This window comes from Parus major, chromosome 9 (assembly GCF_001522545.3).
Source record: "Parus major isolate Abel chromosome 9, Parus_major1.1, whole genome shotgun sequence".
Lineage (NCBI taxonomy): Eukaryota > Metazoa > Chordata > Aves > Passeriformes > Paridae > Parus > Parus major.
In genome coordinates, this window is record NC_031778.1 from 1,161,815 (window position 1) to 1,179,286 (window position 17,472).

The 17,472-nt window shown below is 44.9% G+C and overlaps 1 protein-coding gene across 6 annotated transcripts; it reads right to left on the bottom strand.

The window, feature by feature from the left end:
- Positions 1 to 1,118: 1,118 nt before the first annotated feature.
- PLEKHB2 (pleckstrin homology domain containing B2) lies at positions 1,119 to 17,030 on the bottom strand. Of its 6 annotated transcripts, none has more exons than XM_015637915.1 (8): positions 17,011 to 17,030; positions 13,252 to 13,299; positions 12,485 to 12,637; positions 11,644 to 11,746; positions 10,705 to 10,744; positions 8,397 to 8,486; positions 7,142 to 7,256; positions 1,119 to 5,111 (listed from the first exon to the last, which is right to left on the bottom strand). In XM_015637915.1, the coding sequence occupies exons 2-8, from the start codon at positions 13,286 to 13,288 to the stop codon at positions 4,975 to 4,977; spliced, it is 675 nt and encodes a 224-aa protein (XP_015493401.1). In that variant the 5' UTR covers positions 13,289 to 13,299; positions 17,011 to 17,030; the 3' UTR covers positions 1,119 to 4,974. The 6 variants fall into 6 exon arrangements, with proteins under 6 accessions (XP_015493401.1, XP_015493397.1, XP_015493402.1 ...); XM_015637911.2 differs by lacking the exon at positions 17,011 to 17,030 and adding an exon at positions 16,561 to 16,616; XM_015637916.1 differs by lacking the exon at positions 17,011 to 17,030 and adding an exon at positions 16,053 to 16,072.
- Positions 17,031 to 17,472: the final 442 nt, after the last annotated feature.

The following is a 17,472-nucleotide window of genomic DNA, read 5'->3' on the forward strand; positions in this document are numbered from 1 at the left end:
CAGATGGGCCCAGCTCTGGTTTGTGGTTAGTGACTGCTCACAGCATACAGGGTGGGGGGGACATTCTCAGCTCTGCTGAAATTCAGGGAACATCAAGTTCACTGCAATGCAGTGCAGTAGAACTGCAACAGGAGAGAGGGACAAAACACAGGCACTTTTAGGAATACAACCCAAGTTAATTATGGCGGTTACATTTTGCAACCACAAAGAGGGAATGCAGGAGCAGAGGCAAAGCCCATTCTCTAAGCTGTTGGAAGCTCAGGAAGGTGTGGAGCTGCAAAGTCTTGCACACCAAATCTAGTTCCCTAACTTGTTCTGGTGCAGAGAATTTCAGTACAAGAGGACTTGGGTGGGTAGGGCTAAGTATACGTGATGTGCTGCTCAGCCTAGTAAATCTATCACATGGAACTGCTGAATCTATCACACGGACTGACAAAACAAGCAGTCAACATTGCATGCTGTGGAGAAAAGCAGTGCATACTCTGACATTAGCTGATGGGTTGGAATGGCAGTTTTGTTCTCATTCCTTCCCCAGTTTAGAGGCTAAAAACGCACCCCCCCTCAGCAATAAAAATAAAATGTGCACAAAGCAGGGATACTGTTTTACAAAACATACTGTGGTCAGACTAGGAGTTACCTGCAAACATGCAAGACTGTCTGCCTTCAGGAGGCAGAGCTAGCTGTGGTCATTTAGTGTCTTTGTCAAAGCAAACTTATTGATTGTACCCAACTGCTCTGAAGCAATTCATAAACAGGAAATACCAAAATGCAGCCAGTAGCATTTTGCCCAGAGCAACATCTGTGCTCCAAGCAGCTTAGTCTAACAGTACAAATCTGTTGATAACACGTCAAATGGTAAATCTGGATCAGTGTTGCATATATCCAAGATTAAGCACTTCTGAGTCAAAGCCTTCAACTCCATTAGAAAGAAATAGGTCTTAATTCTAATCTTCATATAGTGGTGCTAGTGTGGAGTTACTTTGCTGATTTCACAGACCTTACATCACGCTTATTAATAGGTAACCGAGTTGCCCAAGGTATGTCAGCCTGAGCTGTCTGCACTCCAACTAAATGAGAAGTGTTGAATAAAGGCTAGTAAACACATCAAGACAAAATAATTACACTAAATATGAATTTTATTGCTATGGTTATTTTGCTATAAATTAATAATGATAATGAGGACATACAGTAAAAGCTGCAGTAAAGACAGGGAGTGCACAAGAACATAAAAGTTCTGAAGGGGTAATTTGTTGCATGCTACCCTCCATGACTTACAGTCTTATGCTGAGGAGGAAAAGCACAAACTTCTGAGGAACATGGGTGTGAATTTTCTCCTCTACTCCACTTGTGTAGCTGGTTCCATCACCTACTGAATCTTCACTGAAGAACAAACCAAAGGAAGCCAGTGTTGGATGACACTCAGGGTGGCTCCATCTAGACACTGCTCGGAATGTGCTTGGGCACTGGGGGAGATGTCTTTGCTGGAAGTCAGTGCAGCTGCTCTGTACAGAAACACTGCCCACCCCCTCCTCCCCAGTCCATTAGCTTTACCCACTCACTAGAAGAGACTGGCTCTTCCTCAAATTCACACAAAAGAAGCCAACAGCTATGTTTCCACATGTAACTAAGAATGTGGGAGGGGGTCCTGGTTCACCTCTCTCATGTGGTCAGACTTACCAGGAGGCTGAGCATTCCCACCCCGCTCTCAGGCAGCCTGGCTCTGTCCAGCTGTCCATAACTGCAAGTCCCAAAGTAACAAATCCCAGAAGAACATGTAGACTCATAACCTCCATCAGCACCAACACTGAACAGACTGGCACTGCTGTACAACAGATTTATCCTTACTTGACAGCGTACACTGCACAAAAACAGTGGCACTGTGGTACCTGGGAACCTCCCAGAGCTTTAGGGGGCTTAAGTATTGGGCCCACAGCAGGAATGTGTGCTTGAGCACTATGCAAATATAACTGGAATTGTAGTAATGAACAGCAGCATTCAGAAACAAACTATCATTTCAATCTGCTTTGAAAATTATCTTGCTGCACCTGCTGCCTCTTCCCATCACGATGGTATCACTGGTCTGTAGAACCTGGCTGACAGTCCCTCCAAGCCCCAAATCCCATCTCCCTCAGCTCACAGCAGCATCCACACCAGCTGCAGATACATGAAGTGCAGAGCTGGGCAGAGAAAGGCTATTGAGTCACGACTGTGTATCCAGCCACACAGTACTCTGCCCTGCTCCTGAGCAACAGGAGACACAGGAATATCTTCAGGAAGCAAGTCTGAGCTTCAACCACCAGGGACTTCAGGTGGAAATCCCCATGCTGCTGCTTTGTGCACCAGGATGTTGCTACTTCACTCTCTGCAGTGAGATCAGAAAGGCTACAGGCGCCTGCAGGGAGATAACTGTGCTCTTGATTTCATGCTCTAGCACAGGTTTGTACACTTCATTTCTGGCTTCTAAATTCCTGTGCTTCTGAGATAGAAAAACAGTTTGTGATTTTTGTATAAAAGCAGCCCATTGTTTCCAAGCCAAAACTAGAGTTGTTGGCTTCAATTTGTAGTGTGTTTTTCCATTGAGAAGTGCAAGGTTATTTTCTTAATGGAGAATTACTTCAACTTGAATTTTAAAAAGATAATTTCTTTTGAATTTCAACCCAGGAATGTTTTGCAATCAACAATCTTTATTTTATATACTTCACTTGAAGAAACCAGGAACCTAGACAGAGTTATCTCCTGAAAACACAAAAGACATGTTCCCCTGCTGTGACTAACAGTTCTGAAAAAAAAGTCCAAATCAAAACAAAAACCCAGTTGATTCACTTTGTGTTATCCTTTCCCAGTCATTAGGAAATTTAAAAAAATCATATAATGCCCAATTGTTTTATTCTCCCCCACTCCTTACAAGAATCACAGAGGAAGAAGGAGATGGAGGTGTTCTGCAGAACTTGTTATTGCAAAGCACAAACGGAAGAGCAGCATAGACCTGTAATCAAATTCACCTCTTAAAGGGATTTTTAAAAGGGTAGACATGTTTGTTCACTCACATTCCATCCCCCTCTGATCTCAAGGCTACCAGGTCTCAAAGAGAGCTTCAGTGGTGGACTGCAACCTCCTTTGGTTTGGACTAGCAATAGGAAACTTTCACTTTAGTCCTCTTTTGCACTTCCAGAAAGTCCTTTGGGTACATCTGAGCGGCAGAACACATGCAGCTTGTGTTAAACTGTGAAAGGACAGGCATGCACATTGGTGTACAGCTCAGAGCCAGCCTCCTGAAAGCAGTTTACCTTCCCTGGATTAGGCCACTCTTAGTAAAGCAGCCACATCTGTCTGTTTACTTCCAGTGATTCTATTTGGTTGTTAGTCCTACGGCTCATGAAAGCCTACTGCTTCCCCTGGCTGCTACACAAACTCTTGTCCAGGACCTCTATTGCCTAAGTAAGTAGGACAGAGCTAAGAGAGTTTTAGGATAAAATGGAGAAGAGATTGGGACTTCAGCTAAATTTATACGGATGCAAGTTCTCATCTATTTTCATCTTTCCTGACATGAAACCTTGTGAACCATAGGGAAATTAACCTTCTAAATGGAAGCAAAAGAAAGACCTAACATTAAAACAGTATGCAAATACAGGAAGCTAAAAGTGGAAGTATAAAAATAAGTCCTCTTACTATAAGAACTCAACTTAGGCACCCTGCCTTATTTACCTGAACAAGAAAGCCCATGCATTTCTTGAGAGCTTTCTTTCCCTGCCAAGCACAGCTCAGCATGGATTAGAACAAGCCATGTAACACACAAAACAGCTGCACTCCTGGGGACAGGCCACAGCACACTGAGTAGAGAAACCACACATACAAGCAAAGGCAGGCAGCTTCCTTGGAGTGTTTTTCTCAACAAGTCATGGAGGGAAGAGGAAACCTGCTGAATCTGAGGAGAACATTCCCAGGCTCAGCTGTGCTCAAATTTAGTTGCAAATAAGAAACCTGGTTCAGGAAACCTTGGTAGCTAAGAGGCAGGCCTCCTATCCTAGCCCTGGCAAGGCAGCTGATATCTAAGTGCCTGTGTGCAAGGTCTACTTGTGCTGCTTGTCTCTCCCCTCCTGACTGTTCCTGCCTGCAGAGGGGCTGGCAGGCCCAGCAGAGCAAGGGCAGTTCAAGCTCCTGTTTCAAGTTCTCCTGCAGCCTCTGCAGAGCCGTGGCAGTAATGAGCACAGACACTGGACAATGGCTGGTTCCTAACAATGCACCTGGTGCAGTGTCTGAGGCTGCTGTTCTGCAAACACCTGCAAAGCTAAAGACCTTGTACTTCCATCTGACCAGAGAAGAGTCATCCAGGATAAAGAGGGAGCTAGAACAACAAACACTGCTCTTCCTTGCCACCAGTCATTCACATTTCTGGGAGAATAAAAGAATTGAGGAGTGCTGCCAGTTCTTAGTGGTTTGCTCATACATTCTCAGAGACAACTTCACCTGGATGGTGTGAGAGGCAGGTACAGGGCTCCACCTAAGAAAACACATTACCATCTGCATGCAAGTCTGAAAACAAAAAAAAAAAACCTCAAGCATGGCAGACTGTCTAATGCCAAGGAATCTCTGCTGAACTCTATGTGTTTCCAGGGAATGTTTAAAAGCCAGTAGTATGTGTCTACTAATGCAGGAGTCCTGTTAATCCCTTATTTGAACTAGATCTTACACCCCTCCCCCAATAAAGCAGGTGACTGCTACCACTGGTGCTCATATTGATCCTTGTAACTCTGAACATCAGACCAGAATTCAAGAGCAGCACATGCCATTTCCAACCACTTAACTAAATGGTGCCTTTAAACTCTCATTAAGACAGTTAAGAATCAGTTATTAAGATGTCACTACTGAAAAATAACTACTGCATTTTTCAAAGTTTAACAGTAAACAACATTGCCAATATATTATTGCACACAATAAAGGGTTTTGGAACTACAGAGATAAGGAAAGGGTAATCTAGAAGACCCAAAATAATGATCCCAGAGCCATTCCAGTTGCTGCTCCAGCCAGCATGCCCAGTGCAAGATCTCCATCGCTGTCACGGTAACGCTCTCGAATGATGACGTGGTTTGCAGGGGGCTGGCCATAAGGTCCTAGGAAATAAGAGGTAGTTGGGAGGAGAGCAAAAGAAATGTGTATCTTAATACCATAAACTTTAATTTCTAAACAGGCCATTTTTTACCTCCTTCCTTCAAGTGAATACTAATATTTTGTCAGCTGCACAGGTGGAATACATTTCTGCTTCGGATTCAGCCTCCACATTAATTAAATCCAAGGGCCTAGTAACACTTCTAGCCTTGTAACAGCTTAATATCTGTGAGGAAAACTTATCACAAATGTAAAAGGGAACATTGTTCTGCAAAGAACCTATGAATTGCTTGTATTCACTTTGTGGATTTAATGTAAAAAAATGAGTCTAAAAATTGATTCAGCCTTGAAGTTAAGGAAAACAGTTTAGTTCTTCCCCTTACCTCTGAAAAAAACCTTTGGCAGGTCTCAAGCCAGTAATTTGTCTGAAACTGTGCCTCAATTATTTACATTTACTGCCTGCTGCAATTCAGCAGCCTTCACATCCTGGACTGATCTGTAGGGTGGTGACAGCTGCTACATTTCTGTTCAGATGAAAACTGGCCAGTATTAAGAAATTAACCTTGGACTCAAGAAGCCATCGACTGACCCTTGCTCTGTAACAGGCTTGTACAAGCTTCACCTGTCATGTTTTCTGATTTAGCTCCTAGCTGCAAAGCAAACAACAGTATTGGTTTCCCTTCCAGACATTTCAGGGAGATTTAATATTCTTGAAAATCCCACAATGGTGTTTTGTAAGAGATTCTTAAGTAATCCAACTAAATATAATTAGAAAAGGCTTTCATTGACTGTCAACAATGCATGACTCTTCCCCCTGAGAAGGATTATATCACTGCAGAGAAGGAGCAATGCTACAGAAAGCACAGGGGTTAAGTGAGATGCTGTGGGGAATCTGAACCCTACAGTTTCATTGCAGTGACCCTGGTGAAGGAAACCATGGAGCCTTGGTAACTATGCCCAACCAGTAACCAGCATTTAACACACTGGACTTGCAAACTGCTCAGGGGAGATACTGTTTGATGCTGCATTGCTATCACATGTGTTTGCCTTGATTTCCAAGGCCTGCTGGAAGATTTTAAAACAGTTCTTGGGTTTTTAAGAAGCTACTGCTTTTCAGAACCAACAGAACACATGTTCCTCTGTGTCTGAATATATATCATCTGTATCTTAGGATTGCAGTAACTTAGATGAAGAAAACTTCAAAAGCTTTAAAGGATGATGCACCTCCCTTATAACAAAAAATGGAAAAGGCAAGTGAAATAACCTTTTTTTGTTGTTTTTTTTTGTAAGCCAAAAAACAAAATCTCCCTCAAAACTGAAATAAAAAATTCTCAGTAGAGATTCTTGTTTGCAGAGTCAGATCATAAACAATTAGTTTTCTCTTTTGTATTACCCATACAATTCTAAAGCCCCAGTTCTGTAGGACGGGGGCTCTATGCAGAACTAACCCTAAATTAAGGTGACTGATTAAAAGCACACCCTACAGTTTTACCCTTTGCTTCCTGTTTTAGAGATTGAAAGCTAACAAACCTGAACAGAGCAACAGAAGATTTCATGTGGCTGAAATGCTGTTTTACAGCAATTCCAGCACCCAGGGAAGGAACCAGCTACAACCTTGTTCTGGGAGTAGATTTACTTTTGAAACTTGCATTTAAATAATTAAACTAGGTATAAGAGCAACAAATGAATGAAAATCTCCATCAATGCCTAATATGGAGTACTGAATCACAAAATCACATCTTCTTCTGGCTCTTATACCTTTCCTTAGAAAACATGCTGCAGTTAGAGCTCTGTATGCTTCAGAAGGACTGTATAAAGCAATGGAACTATGCTGAGACCACATGGGCAAGGTTAAATCCCTTAATACCAATTTCACTGCACTCCCTTTGTTGTGAAAGGGTGGACTTTGTTCCAGTTACAGGTCAGGTTTCTTTCTTTGTGTGCAGGAGTGGTAGCTGGTAAAGGATGGTGATGAAAAGCCAGAAAGATTGACTGAAACAGCTTCAGTGAGAAGGTGGAGGATGTGGCTGATTACCTTGGTATGGATACTGGTAAGGAAGAGCATAAGCTTGTCCATTGGAGGCATAGAAGATCTGAGGGCCCACTGGGGGATACGCACCATTGTACTGATCATAGCCATAGCCATAAACCTGGTGAAATGAAAAATGTCTGTTACACAAGTATGCTTTACTATGGAACCAATTAATTACACTGTTCAACTTGCCTTCGTTTCTAATGTAATTGAAGTTCCACTCAAACATCCAGGCTGTCCTGCTATAGCCAATCTACTCCCTGGAATGGATTCAGAACAGCTGCTTGAAAAAATAAGCACTCCTAAGCAGAATTCACTCTTCCTTTCCTGGATAGGCAACAGCAGAAGCAGAGCCTGGATCATCAGGCAGAGGCACAGCAGCCCTGCCAGCTTCTCCTCTCTGCCAACAACAGCTCTCTGGGGAGCTCAGAAGTACCAGAAAGGCAGCAGCCAATCCATCCAAACCTCCAACCAACCCTCCGAGAGGGTACACTGCAAGCAAATGTCAGATTAAAGACAAATGCTCTAGAACTCCATGTTTTAGAAGTAATCTTTTTCCCCAAAAGAGGAGGCTGCACAGAAAAAGCTTCCAGCACCACAACTCATTCTTAACAAGAGTGAGAGGCTGGAGCAGATAGTGCAACAAGCAACAGTGCTCCAAACTATCCCCTCACATATTGCTACACATCACTAAGCACATAGAGAGATCCCCAAATTTCTCTATCCCCAGGATTTGGGACATCCTGGTTTGGTCCCAAAGCTGCTCCTTCACTGCTAAAGAACTGTGTACAGGAACTAGAGTTACTGAGCTGCTGTGACATCTTGCTACAACAAAATCCTTATGTGTTAGAAGTGGCAGCTCCAGCCATTACACCCTATTTCTAAAACTCCTGATCTTACACCTTTCCAGGGCTTGCACAACATGAAAGTGTAGTTACACCTCCTTATGTTAGAAGCTGCACAATCAACGTATTTGAAGATCAGCCAAATAAATTCTGCCCTGTCTCCCAGAAGCTTTCTTTTCCAAGTTCACTGAACAGCCACCCCTTTATACACCTCCTAACCAAATGTGCCTCATCCCTTTCAAAGAAAATCCATCTCAAATAAGAGCAACAATAGACTGACAGTTCCTTCCTCTCTGCTGCTGTAAAAGCTTTAAAGCTGGGTGTAAGAGTACAATGCAGCACTTTGTGAATGCTTGCAGGAGGCTGCTCCTGCTGCCTTGCTCATGTTAATGCTTCCTGACTGCAACCCTTACCTCAGGTGATGGTGTGGCATAAGCTGTGTAGGGAGGAGGGGCTGAGGAAATGGCTGTCTCATCATACATCACATCAGATCCCACGTAGCCCTAAACACCATGGAGAGAGAGCAGTTAACACCTGCTCCTACAGGCAGACAGTTACAGCAGTCTAAGGATTAAAACATAATGACCCCAAAGAAAAAGTAACCACACTTCCTGTTAAGAAAGCAGTGAGTACCTTTTAAAGGCTGCAAAAATAAAGTATCTGGAGAGGAGACCTGGGAGAATACAAATTCCTGACCAACCACAGAAAGGAGCCATAAAATTTTTCCCTGGATGTGTGCCACAGACATGCATATGTGTACATGCAAGCACACTGACTCCTTCCACCATTCCAGAGCCTCAGATTTAGAAATTACCCTCCTGTTCATTTCCTATCTTCAGATAAAGAAATCTTCACAACTAAGCTGGTTGCTTTCTGGCACCCTAGAGTACTATCAGCAAGTTCTGCAGAAGCAGGTAAAGGAAACAAATACAGTAGCCAGAAGTGGTACCTGAGGGAAAGGTGGTAACACTTGAGTCCATTTAGAGTAATTTCTCAAAGACAATTAAGATTTCTTACACTAGCCTTGTATTCTTCCTCCTAATATCCAAAATCTACAGTGATGCTCTTGCTCCCTTCTCCAAGGCAAAATTCAGCTCTTAGTTTTTAATTCACAAGAGAATATTTTAATAAATCAACAGCAGATGTTGTATTATCTCTCAGACTGATGAAATCATGGCATTTGAGGACATAATATGGTTAAATCCCAAATCAAACTCATGGTGGAGATTCTAAGGATTGCTTGAAATACTGTTAAAATACTTTATGAAGTGGTATTTCCATCACCTGAGAAATGTGCTCACAGCAGTAAATGTCTTCTGCCCTGCCATAGGGATCTTTGTACAAGAGATGCACAAGCCTGCAAACACCTGGAAATGATACAGTTCTCAAAGCTAAGGTGATCACCCAGCTATTCCAGTCAAATAAGGAGGCACTGCTGGATGCTTGGAATTTTTGAAAACTTTGTCACGCACCTACAGACCCAAACCCATTTACCCAGTTAGTCCACATCCTTGCTGGACACCTTCAATAGCTTTGGAAAGTGTTAATTTATGTATCTACTTGTGTAGAGGGCTACCTGCTCTACTTTGAGTAGCAGGGGTCCTCCTTGGCTGTCCAAGGTCAGCATTGCCACATTCTGAGCCATCTATCAAGGCTGGCAGCAGTGTCAGAGGCATGAAAACAGAAGTTCCCATTTCCTGAAACCTGGAGTCACCATTTCACACACAGGAGATATACAGCCCCTAAAACTAGAGCTGACAGACCATGAGTGCTGTGTCCTCTGCATGAGGCCAAATCCTTCACTTCTCATTTAAGGCCACAGGCAGTGTAGCATGGCTGCAGTCAGAGGCAATCGTGTCTGGGGTAGTTTTGCCATGTTTATGCTTTGGGTGTCTAAAAATCTAAGTTATATCATCTGACAGATGCCCCAGTACAGTGGCAATGTTAATGTGACCCATCAGAAATTGAGATAAACTTCTACAAAACACAGCATTTCCCTTGAAACAGAAACACCTCAGGTTGGTTCAGCCTAGTCATCCAAGGAAAGCTAGTGCTGCAGAGTACTCTGGAAGGCAATCTAAAGGGAAAACAAATTAGCAATACCCACAAGTGAACAGATGTGGCTGCCCAAAGATACAGCTCTCCAGGAGACTCACAAAGAGGCTTCTATGATTCCTGATTCTCTTCACAGTTAGCATGGCAATGCAGAGGCAATACACTCCTCCTCAGCATGCCTGCACTCCCCTCTAAGCATCTCACTCTTCCCCATGTCTCTGCCAAGAAGCATCCCACAGTAGGATGGATGTACATTAACAAACAGCTGCTGTGTAGTAAGCTTCCTTTAGCACTGCACCCACCTGGGAGGCAACAAACACTAGGAGTGAAAAGTTCATTTCTGCTGGTTGCAGATGATTTGCTTGTTGCCCACAGCCTCAGTGCCCACAGACCAGCTTTCCAAACATTCACTTCTGCCCAGAGCAATAATTCCTTAAAATCATTATTTTCCACACAGCATGTATTTGCCTGGACTTGGCTGCAAGGATGTGTTTGTGATCCAGAGAATCATTCTTCTCCCCACCCACAAGCTTTACTATCATGCTCATGCCCTTGCTTTTCTCTAGCAGAGAAGATGGAACATGATTTCAGAACTAAACTGCTGGACCACACATAACACTGATGTGCTGCTTCTCTATCAGAATAAAGTCTAGGTAGGACACTCACTGTGTTTGTCCTGGCATCCTGGAGAGCAATTTTCCATGCCCTGCAAAAAAACCACCCCTTGGTTAGTGGAACACTGATAAAAATCAAGGTCACCTTTTTCTTTCAGGTCAATGAAACAAACAAGGTTAGCAACTAGAGGTACTGCAGGAGCAGAGTTTAAGATACTGCACGTGTCAATGGCTAAAGATACACTCAAATGCACAGAAGTGTTACACCAAGACTGAGAAGTAACTACTTTCTTTGTAGAAACTACATTTCTGAGAAAGAATGAGGAGGAACAAGAGGAGGAATGGATGCATTTGGAGGCCCTCACTGCAAGCACACCAGGTAGGAAATATGAAATCATGCTTAGGATGAGGTAAGAGGAAGAGATGCACCTCAGTAGAACAGTTCATCTGTGCTGATGAGAGCACAGATTTGCTGCTATTGCAGCTCCCTGGAGGTAGATACACCTCACCCAGCTCCTCCCCTGCCCCGGGGCTGGGAGCATGCTCATGGACCACACCTCTGGCAAACAGTGATCACAGAAGTTATCTAACTCTACACAGCCCAGCTCAGCTGAGAGTTCACACTAATGGAATATTCCCCCTGTCGCTACTGGGATGTCCTTGGGCTAATGCCACATCATGTGCTCTTGAAGAATGGCAAAAGTTGAAAAAAATCTATTTAAAAGTCCTGCATTAATCATATTAATCAGATTCTTCTACTCCTCCTCATCCTTCAGTGTTTTCAGTGACTTAACTTGCGGATAGTTTGCATGAGCTAGACAAATTCCAGGAGAGCTGGGTTTTTTGTCACTGAAAACCTGTTTTCATTTGCTTGAAAACTTTCTTAAAACATATCTCTGAAAGTCAGAAGGGAGGAAAATAACTAGAGAGAGAGATGAAGAGGGATAAAAGAGGGAGAAGCAGCAAAACCATTATTCTCTGGCTGTCTTACAGGCAGTCATCTGCACTCTCTGCACAGAGGTTGACTGTCTTCCCATCACGGCAAACAATCTGCAGCAAACAGTCTCTCTGCTTCCCCTCTGGAGGCTGGAAATCTGAGTGGGAAAAACAGAGATGAGTTATGAAGTATAAACAGCATTACACGATCACATGTACAAGAAGGGAGTCAGTTTATGCAAGTCTGGACAAAATAAACTAAGGCCAGTTGTAGCTGCCTTCCATGGCATCAAAACAAGTCCCAGAAGGAAATAACCTGTTCTTTCTCTTTAGAGTGTCCTGAAAGCAGCTCTCAACACCTTTCCTATGAAATGCAAGTGCCTCACAGCAGAACTTTTCCATACCCATATCATAATCCATATTTAGCAATAGATGTTCTCCAGCACTTGTGTCCTTCCCTTTTGTCAGCACCAAGTGGAGAACTAACAAATGCTAGAAATGAAATTAGGAAAAGCATTTGCTGAGGTTTCCCATTTCTAGCCCTGCCTCTCTGCCCAGCCAGCACTGTGGTTCCACCAGGAACGCTCTGTATCAGACACAGCCCCGCTGGGAACATCCCATCCTCCTGCATGCATGGGACACTCTCCTCACTGGGTTTTAACAGCAAGTATCAAACCCTAACCCAGCACCCTGACACCACACCCTGGGTATCTCTAAAGCAATGTAGGAGTTGGTGGGGTTGAGTTTTTTGGAAGGTGGGGCATTCAGGAACAGTGAAGTTGCACACATTTTGGACATGTTTACATCTGCAGTAGTGCTGTATGTGCTATGCTGGGCAGGCACTGAAGCTGTAAAGAATCTCTGGATTCACAAATCCTGAAGATTTCATTATTTACCTCGACATTCATTCCCCACTCTGAGGTTGATGCAGTGGATTCTCATGTGGATTTTATCTTCTAGATCATGGCGATTTTGATCATCATAGAATATTAAGCGGCCATCAGACCACAGATCAAACCAGTTCTTCTTCCAACGCCGTAAAATAGTACCTTAAAAATCAGACAGTCACTTTAGAGGGCACATATTGGGAAATATTTCTGTCCTAAAGTTAATAAAAAATAAACCAATAAACCCTTTTCAGTTGCCCCAGACAACATTCCAAAGTGCCAAGCAAAATCCTGTATGACATCATCCCAGCTTGGGAACATTAGAGCATCGGGTGCCATATTTTATCTAGGATTGAAGGCAAAACTGGTTTTATTTTAAGTGCATGATGCTTTAGTTCTAACTTACTGCAGGAACAAGCAGAGGGCATGATTAATTGAAAGACACTAAGCTGAGGTGTCAGGTAAAAATTCCAAGTCCCCACTTATAGAGCACTAATTATGGAGCAGCATCTGAAGCTGAATGCCAGTCAGACATCTCACATATGTTTATATCCTCTTTCCCACTGGAGTACCCAAAGGTCACATGGGAATGCTGTCATGACACGTCATTATGTGATGTGTCCTAACAGTAAAAAGGAAAAAACCCAACAAAAACAACCCACACAACTAGAGGCTTGTTTTAAGAAAATCTGGGAATTACTGAACTGCTCTGATGTTTTCTGAAGAAATCCCTGAAGTGAACAGAGAGAGAAGGAAGAGAAAGACCCATGACTTACTCTGCCGGAGCAGCCATCCGCTCTTCACAAATGCCATTGTTGCTTAATCTAGTGGGCAGAAGAGGAAGGGGGAAGAAAAGCAATTTTCAGTATTTCACAATAATACATTAGAAAGAGGGATCTCAGTACCATCTTACAGCTGCATGTACCCAGCTCACGTGCAGACGCAGTAGATCTCAGCTGAAGATACTCAGTAAGCACAACCAGTGCTGCAGGATGTAACAAACATGCAAGTGCTGTGATCCAGTGTGACTGTCAGAGAGCACCTTGATGTTTAACTGGCAAACAAAAGCCTAGAGCTACTGCTCTTAGAAAATGGGGAAGAGACAGACTGGAATGACTGCTTCCTGACTCAGCACCAGTTCCTTCCAAAGTTCTCTCTGCATACGTGTGCTTCCTGTATTCTGCAGTCTCAAGTTACCAAGCACCCTCACTTCTACCTGCCTCTTTTCTTTTTTTCTGTATTTCCTCTTCTGTATTTTTCATTCACTGGCTCAAAGTCCAGTCAAAACAAAAGCTGAAACAGTTTAAACAGGAAGGAGAAAGCCATTCTTATGTTTTTATGTTTGTATTTCTTTCAAATCATCACTAACTCACTCCAAGAAGAATTAAAGTAAGTAAAAGATAAGCCCATAAAAATTCTCAGCTCTCCTCAGCTTTTAAATGAAGCTTGAAATAGCATGGCAAGGACTCTGTGTTAAATTCAAGTTATCACACATAACATTAAGTACTCAGCCACCGCATTCTGGTTTATGAGCATCCTTAAAAAAGAGATCAAGCATGGGATATATTCGAAAATGAGGTTTTATTTTATAGCTTAATGGTGTTCTGATTATTGTTTTAAATGAGATTATAAAAACTCAACTATCTGGGTGCAATTGAACTAGAAAAGCAAGAACAGAAGCATTTTAAGCCTTGCCTGAGAAGAAGGCTTTTTAGAAATTATTTGTGGGGCCTGTAAGCCAGTATGAGAGACAGATACTGAAACCTAACAAATAACATTCCACTGGTAGCAGCATAAAGGGGGAGCCATGAGGGTGTGAAAGGTGGCATAGCAGATTTGATAGAACTCCTCCCAGCAGAATGTGTTTAAAGCTGAGGAGAAGGGAGAAAAAGAAGTGTTTTGTAATCCAGTAAAATATAAAGTTAGTAAGCATCCATCCATTTCCTGATGGATATTGTAGCTGTGTCCTCTTCAGAGTAACAGGCAAATACTGTAGCACAAGATTATTACCATCAGGATTTCATATTTAAGGAATCCTATACAGGCTTGGATATGATGGTGAGAACCACCTGCAGGTAAAGTCTGAACTCCAGGAAAAACCTCTTATTCTTGACTTTTGCACCAGCTTTCTGGGAAAAGATTCTGCTGAGAGCCCACAGAAAGGGAATGTCAGACTCCTGTCCTGTTTTAATCATGGTCACCTGGACCTGCTCTGGGGTCTGAGCATGCTCTTGTCACCCCTCTGCAGAGAGCAGGCTCCAGAAATAGAGGCCAATTCATTCTTCCAAAGTACCAAAGTAGCACAAAGGACCTGAGCCTCATTCTGCCACCACCCCAGTACAGGCTTCTCTCCCCTTGCTTCTCCTTTACAAGGAAAATGTCTACTTGCTCCTCATTTTCACAGGAACAGGTGTCTCTAATTGTGTTTCCATGTCTTCCAGTTTGCCCAATAAGGTCAAATTACTGTTTCTGGAGGCTGTTTCATAGTCTACAAGCCAAAAAAGAATTTGCATGAACTTCAGTTCTGCTCTAAGTGTTAGACTAGGCCATGCAATGTTGTTGCTACCTTTAAACCTACTCTGTTACACAATACCATAATTAGATTTAACTTAAATACAAAAAAGGGAAGAACCAAAGAAGAAAACCTCTGCCTTGACAGACTGAGCTTTGCCTGTGATTACAGAATGGCTCACAAAGTCTCACATTCAGAAGGCCTCAAAGCTGTCTAAAGATACAAGAGGGAACAGGGCTTCAGCAGCTGTACAGCACCTTGCATGCAACCTCAGAGGCAACAACTACCCTTTCCCAATTCAGAGTTGAAGTGCCCAAAACTTCAGCTCTGGAGAGAGAGCAAGGAATCACACAGAACAATCTGTCAGCACTTAAAGTAGGAGGTGCAAAAACAATTAGATATTCTTCCCTGTCCTTTTTAAGCACAAGGGCTCCTTTGAAGTCCTATACAGTATTCACAGTCCACCCACACGATGTTTAAAAGCATATTTGCAGAGCTAGAAGATAGCCTAGCAAGATCAGCTGAATCTGAATAGTATTTGCTTGTTAAACTAGCCCAATGCCACCAACATGTAAAATAGGATTTAACCAAAGATAAATTAACTTATAACGAATATGAAATAAAAGTATTTTGGTGACTGAAATCTAAGAGTAGTAGCACTCTCTAAACTCACTTACTACTTAGAGAGTAGCACCCTCTAAACTGAACTCGAGTTAAGAGCAGATGTAGCAAAGGGGTGAAACTATTCCTTTCCGCTCCCAAGAACAGCAGTTTTCTGCACGGAATACAATGAGGAATATCATAATATTCTCTTGAAAAAACACACTTTAGAACAAATCAAGTATTTCTCCCTGCAGCTTGTAATCACTGGAGCAATTCTGATGAGTGCAGTTGAGCTAGCGGTGGGCCCGACCCCGCAGTCCGTGTGTCTGGAGGGGGCAGAGACAGCAGCCGCAGCGATGGACCGAGCCCGCGGTGAGCAGCAGTGCCCGGACACTCCCGGCTTCTTTACTCTCAGTACATTGGGTAGAGTACAGGAAGCTCAGCGATCAAACGTAACCCTACCCGCCCCCTCCCGCTTTCAACAGCGCAAGTTTTCTATTTCTGGATCTCCCTGGCTCCGGCCCAGCTGCGCAGGCCCTTTCCCGTGGGCAGTCGGTGCTCTCCGAGCCATCGCCCGGCTCTAGCGAGGCTGCGGCTCCGTCCCAGCCCAGCCCAGCCCGTGCGGCAGCGGGGCGGTGCTCGCTTCCCCCGGGACAGCCCCACGGCATCCCCCGGGCCCACCGCGGCTCTGCCCGGCCGGGGCACGGCAGCGGCTCCGCTCCGTCCCCGCCAGCTGCCGCCGAGCAGCGGCCCGGCCCGGCCCGGCCCGGCCCGGGCTGGGCTGGGCTGCCCCGAGAGCCGCGTCTCGCCCTCCCCGCCGCCGACAGCCGGGCCCCGGCACCACTCCGGGGCGCCGCTCCCGGCCCCAGCCGGGTCCGCACGCCCCTCGGCGGGGCTGGCGGCGGCCGGGCCGCCCACCGGAGCCCGGCCCCCTTGGCCCCCTTCCCCTTGGCCCCACCGCCGGCCCTACCTTCCTCTCCCCGCGGCCGCCGCCGGCCCCGCTCCGCCCGCGGGCAGCGCCAGCCCCGTCCTGACGTCACCCGCGCCGCCCGGCCCGGAGCCCGCCCGGAGCCGCCGCCGGGAACCCGCGGGGGGAGCGCCCGGCCCGGCCCGGCCCGGCCCGGCTCGGCTCGGAGCCGCCGGCAAGGAGCGGCTGTGGCGGAGCAGCGTCCCCGTTCCCCCTCAATGCCTGTCCCCGGCACGACACGCGCTTTCCCGGCGCGTTAAACACATCGCCTCCTGCCCGGGCCGGCGGCTGGCACAGTGCCGGCCTCACGGCACTTAGGAGATCAGGCTTCTTTTCTTCGGCAGTTTCTGATCTCACGCCCTGGAACCACAACAGGGAGTAGCGGGCGCTTTGTTCAGGCACACACACAAGTACTGGAGGCCGGGAAGGGCAGGGTGCTCGGTGATCCCTTACAGAAGGCAGCCGGGGGCCGCAGCCGGGCCGTGCTCCCCTGACGGCTCTGAGCTCTCGGGGGGCCGGGGCTGGCTCACCCCGCTCTGCCGGCACTCACCGGCCAGCTCCGTCACTCAGATCGTGTTTCCGTCTCTAGCGAAAAATGGATGACATAGTTACTGTGGAAATGAGAATAACCTCTTAGGGAGATGTAATATTTCCCCTGATTGATGGAATTTCCTATTAGAACTTTTCCCAGGCTCATTCTGGCAGCATAGGAGGAGAGAATACCACTATTATAAAAACCGTAAGTAAAAAGAAAAAAAAAAAATCATTAATTTGTTTAATTTGTTGCTTCAATCAATTTTTAAAAGATGAGATAATACAGAAATTATATTCATCATAGTTACAATTTGACTTAGTCTGTCAACAAGCTCCTCAACTTCCTCCTACCCATCTATTACCTCCTCTTGAGCACAACAT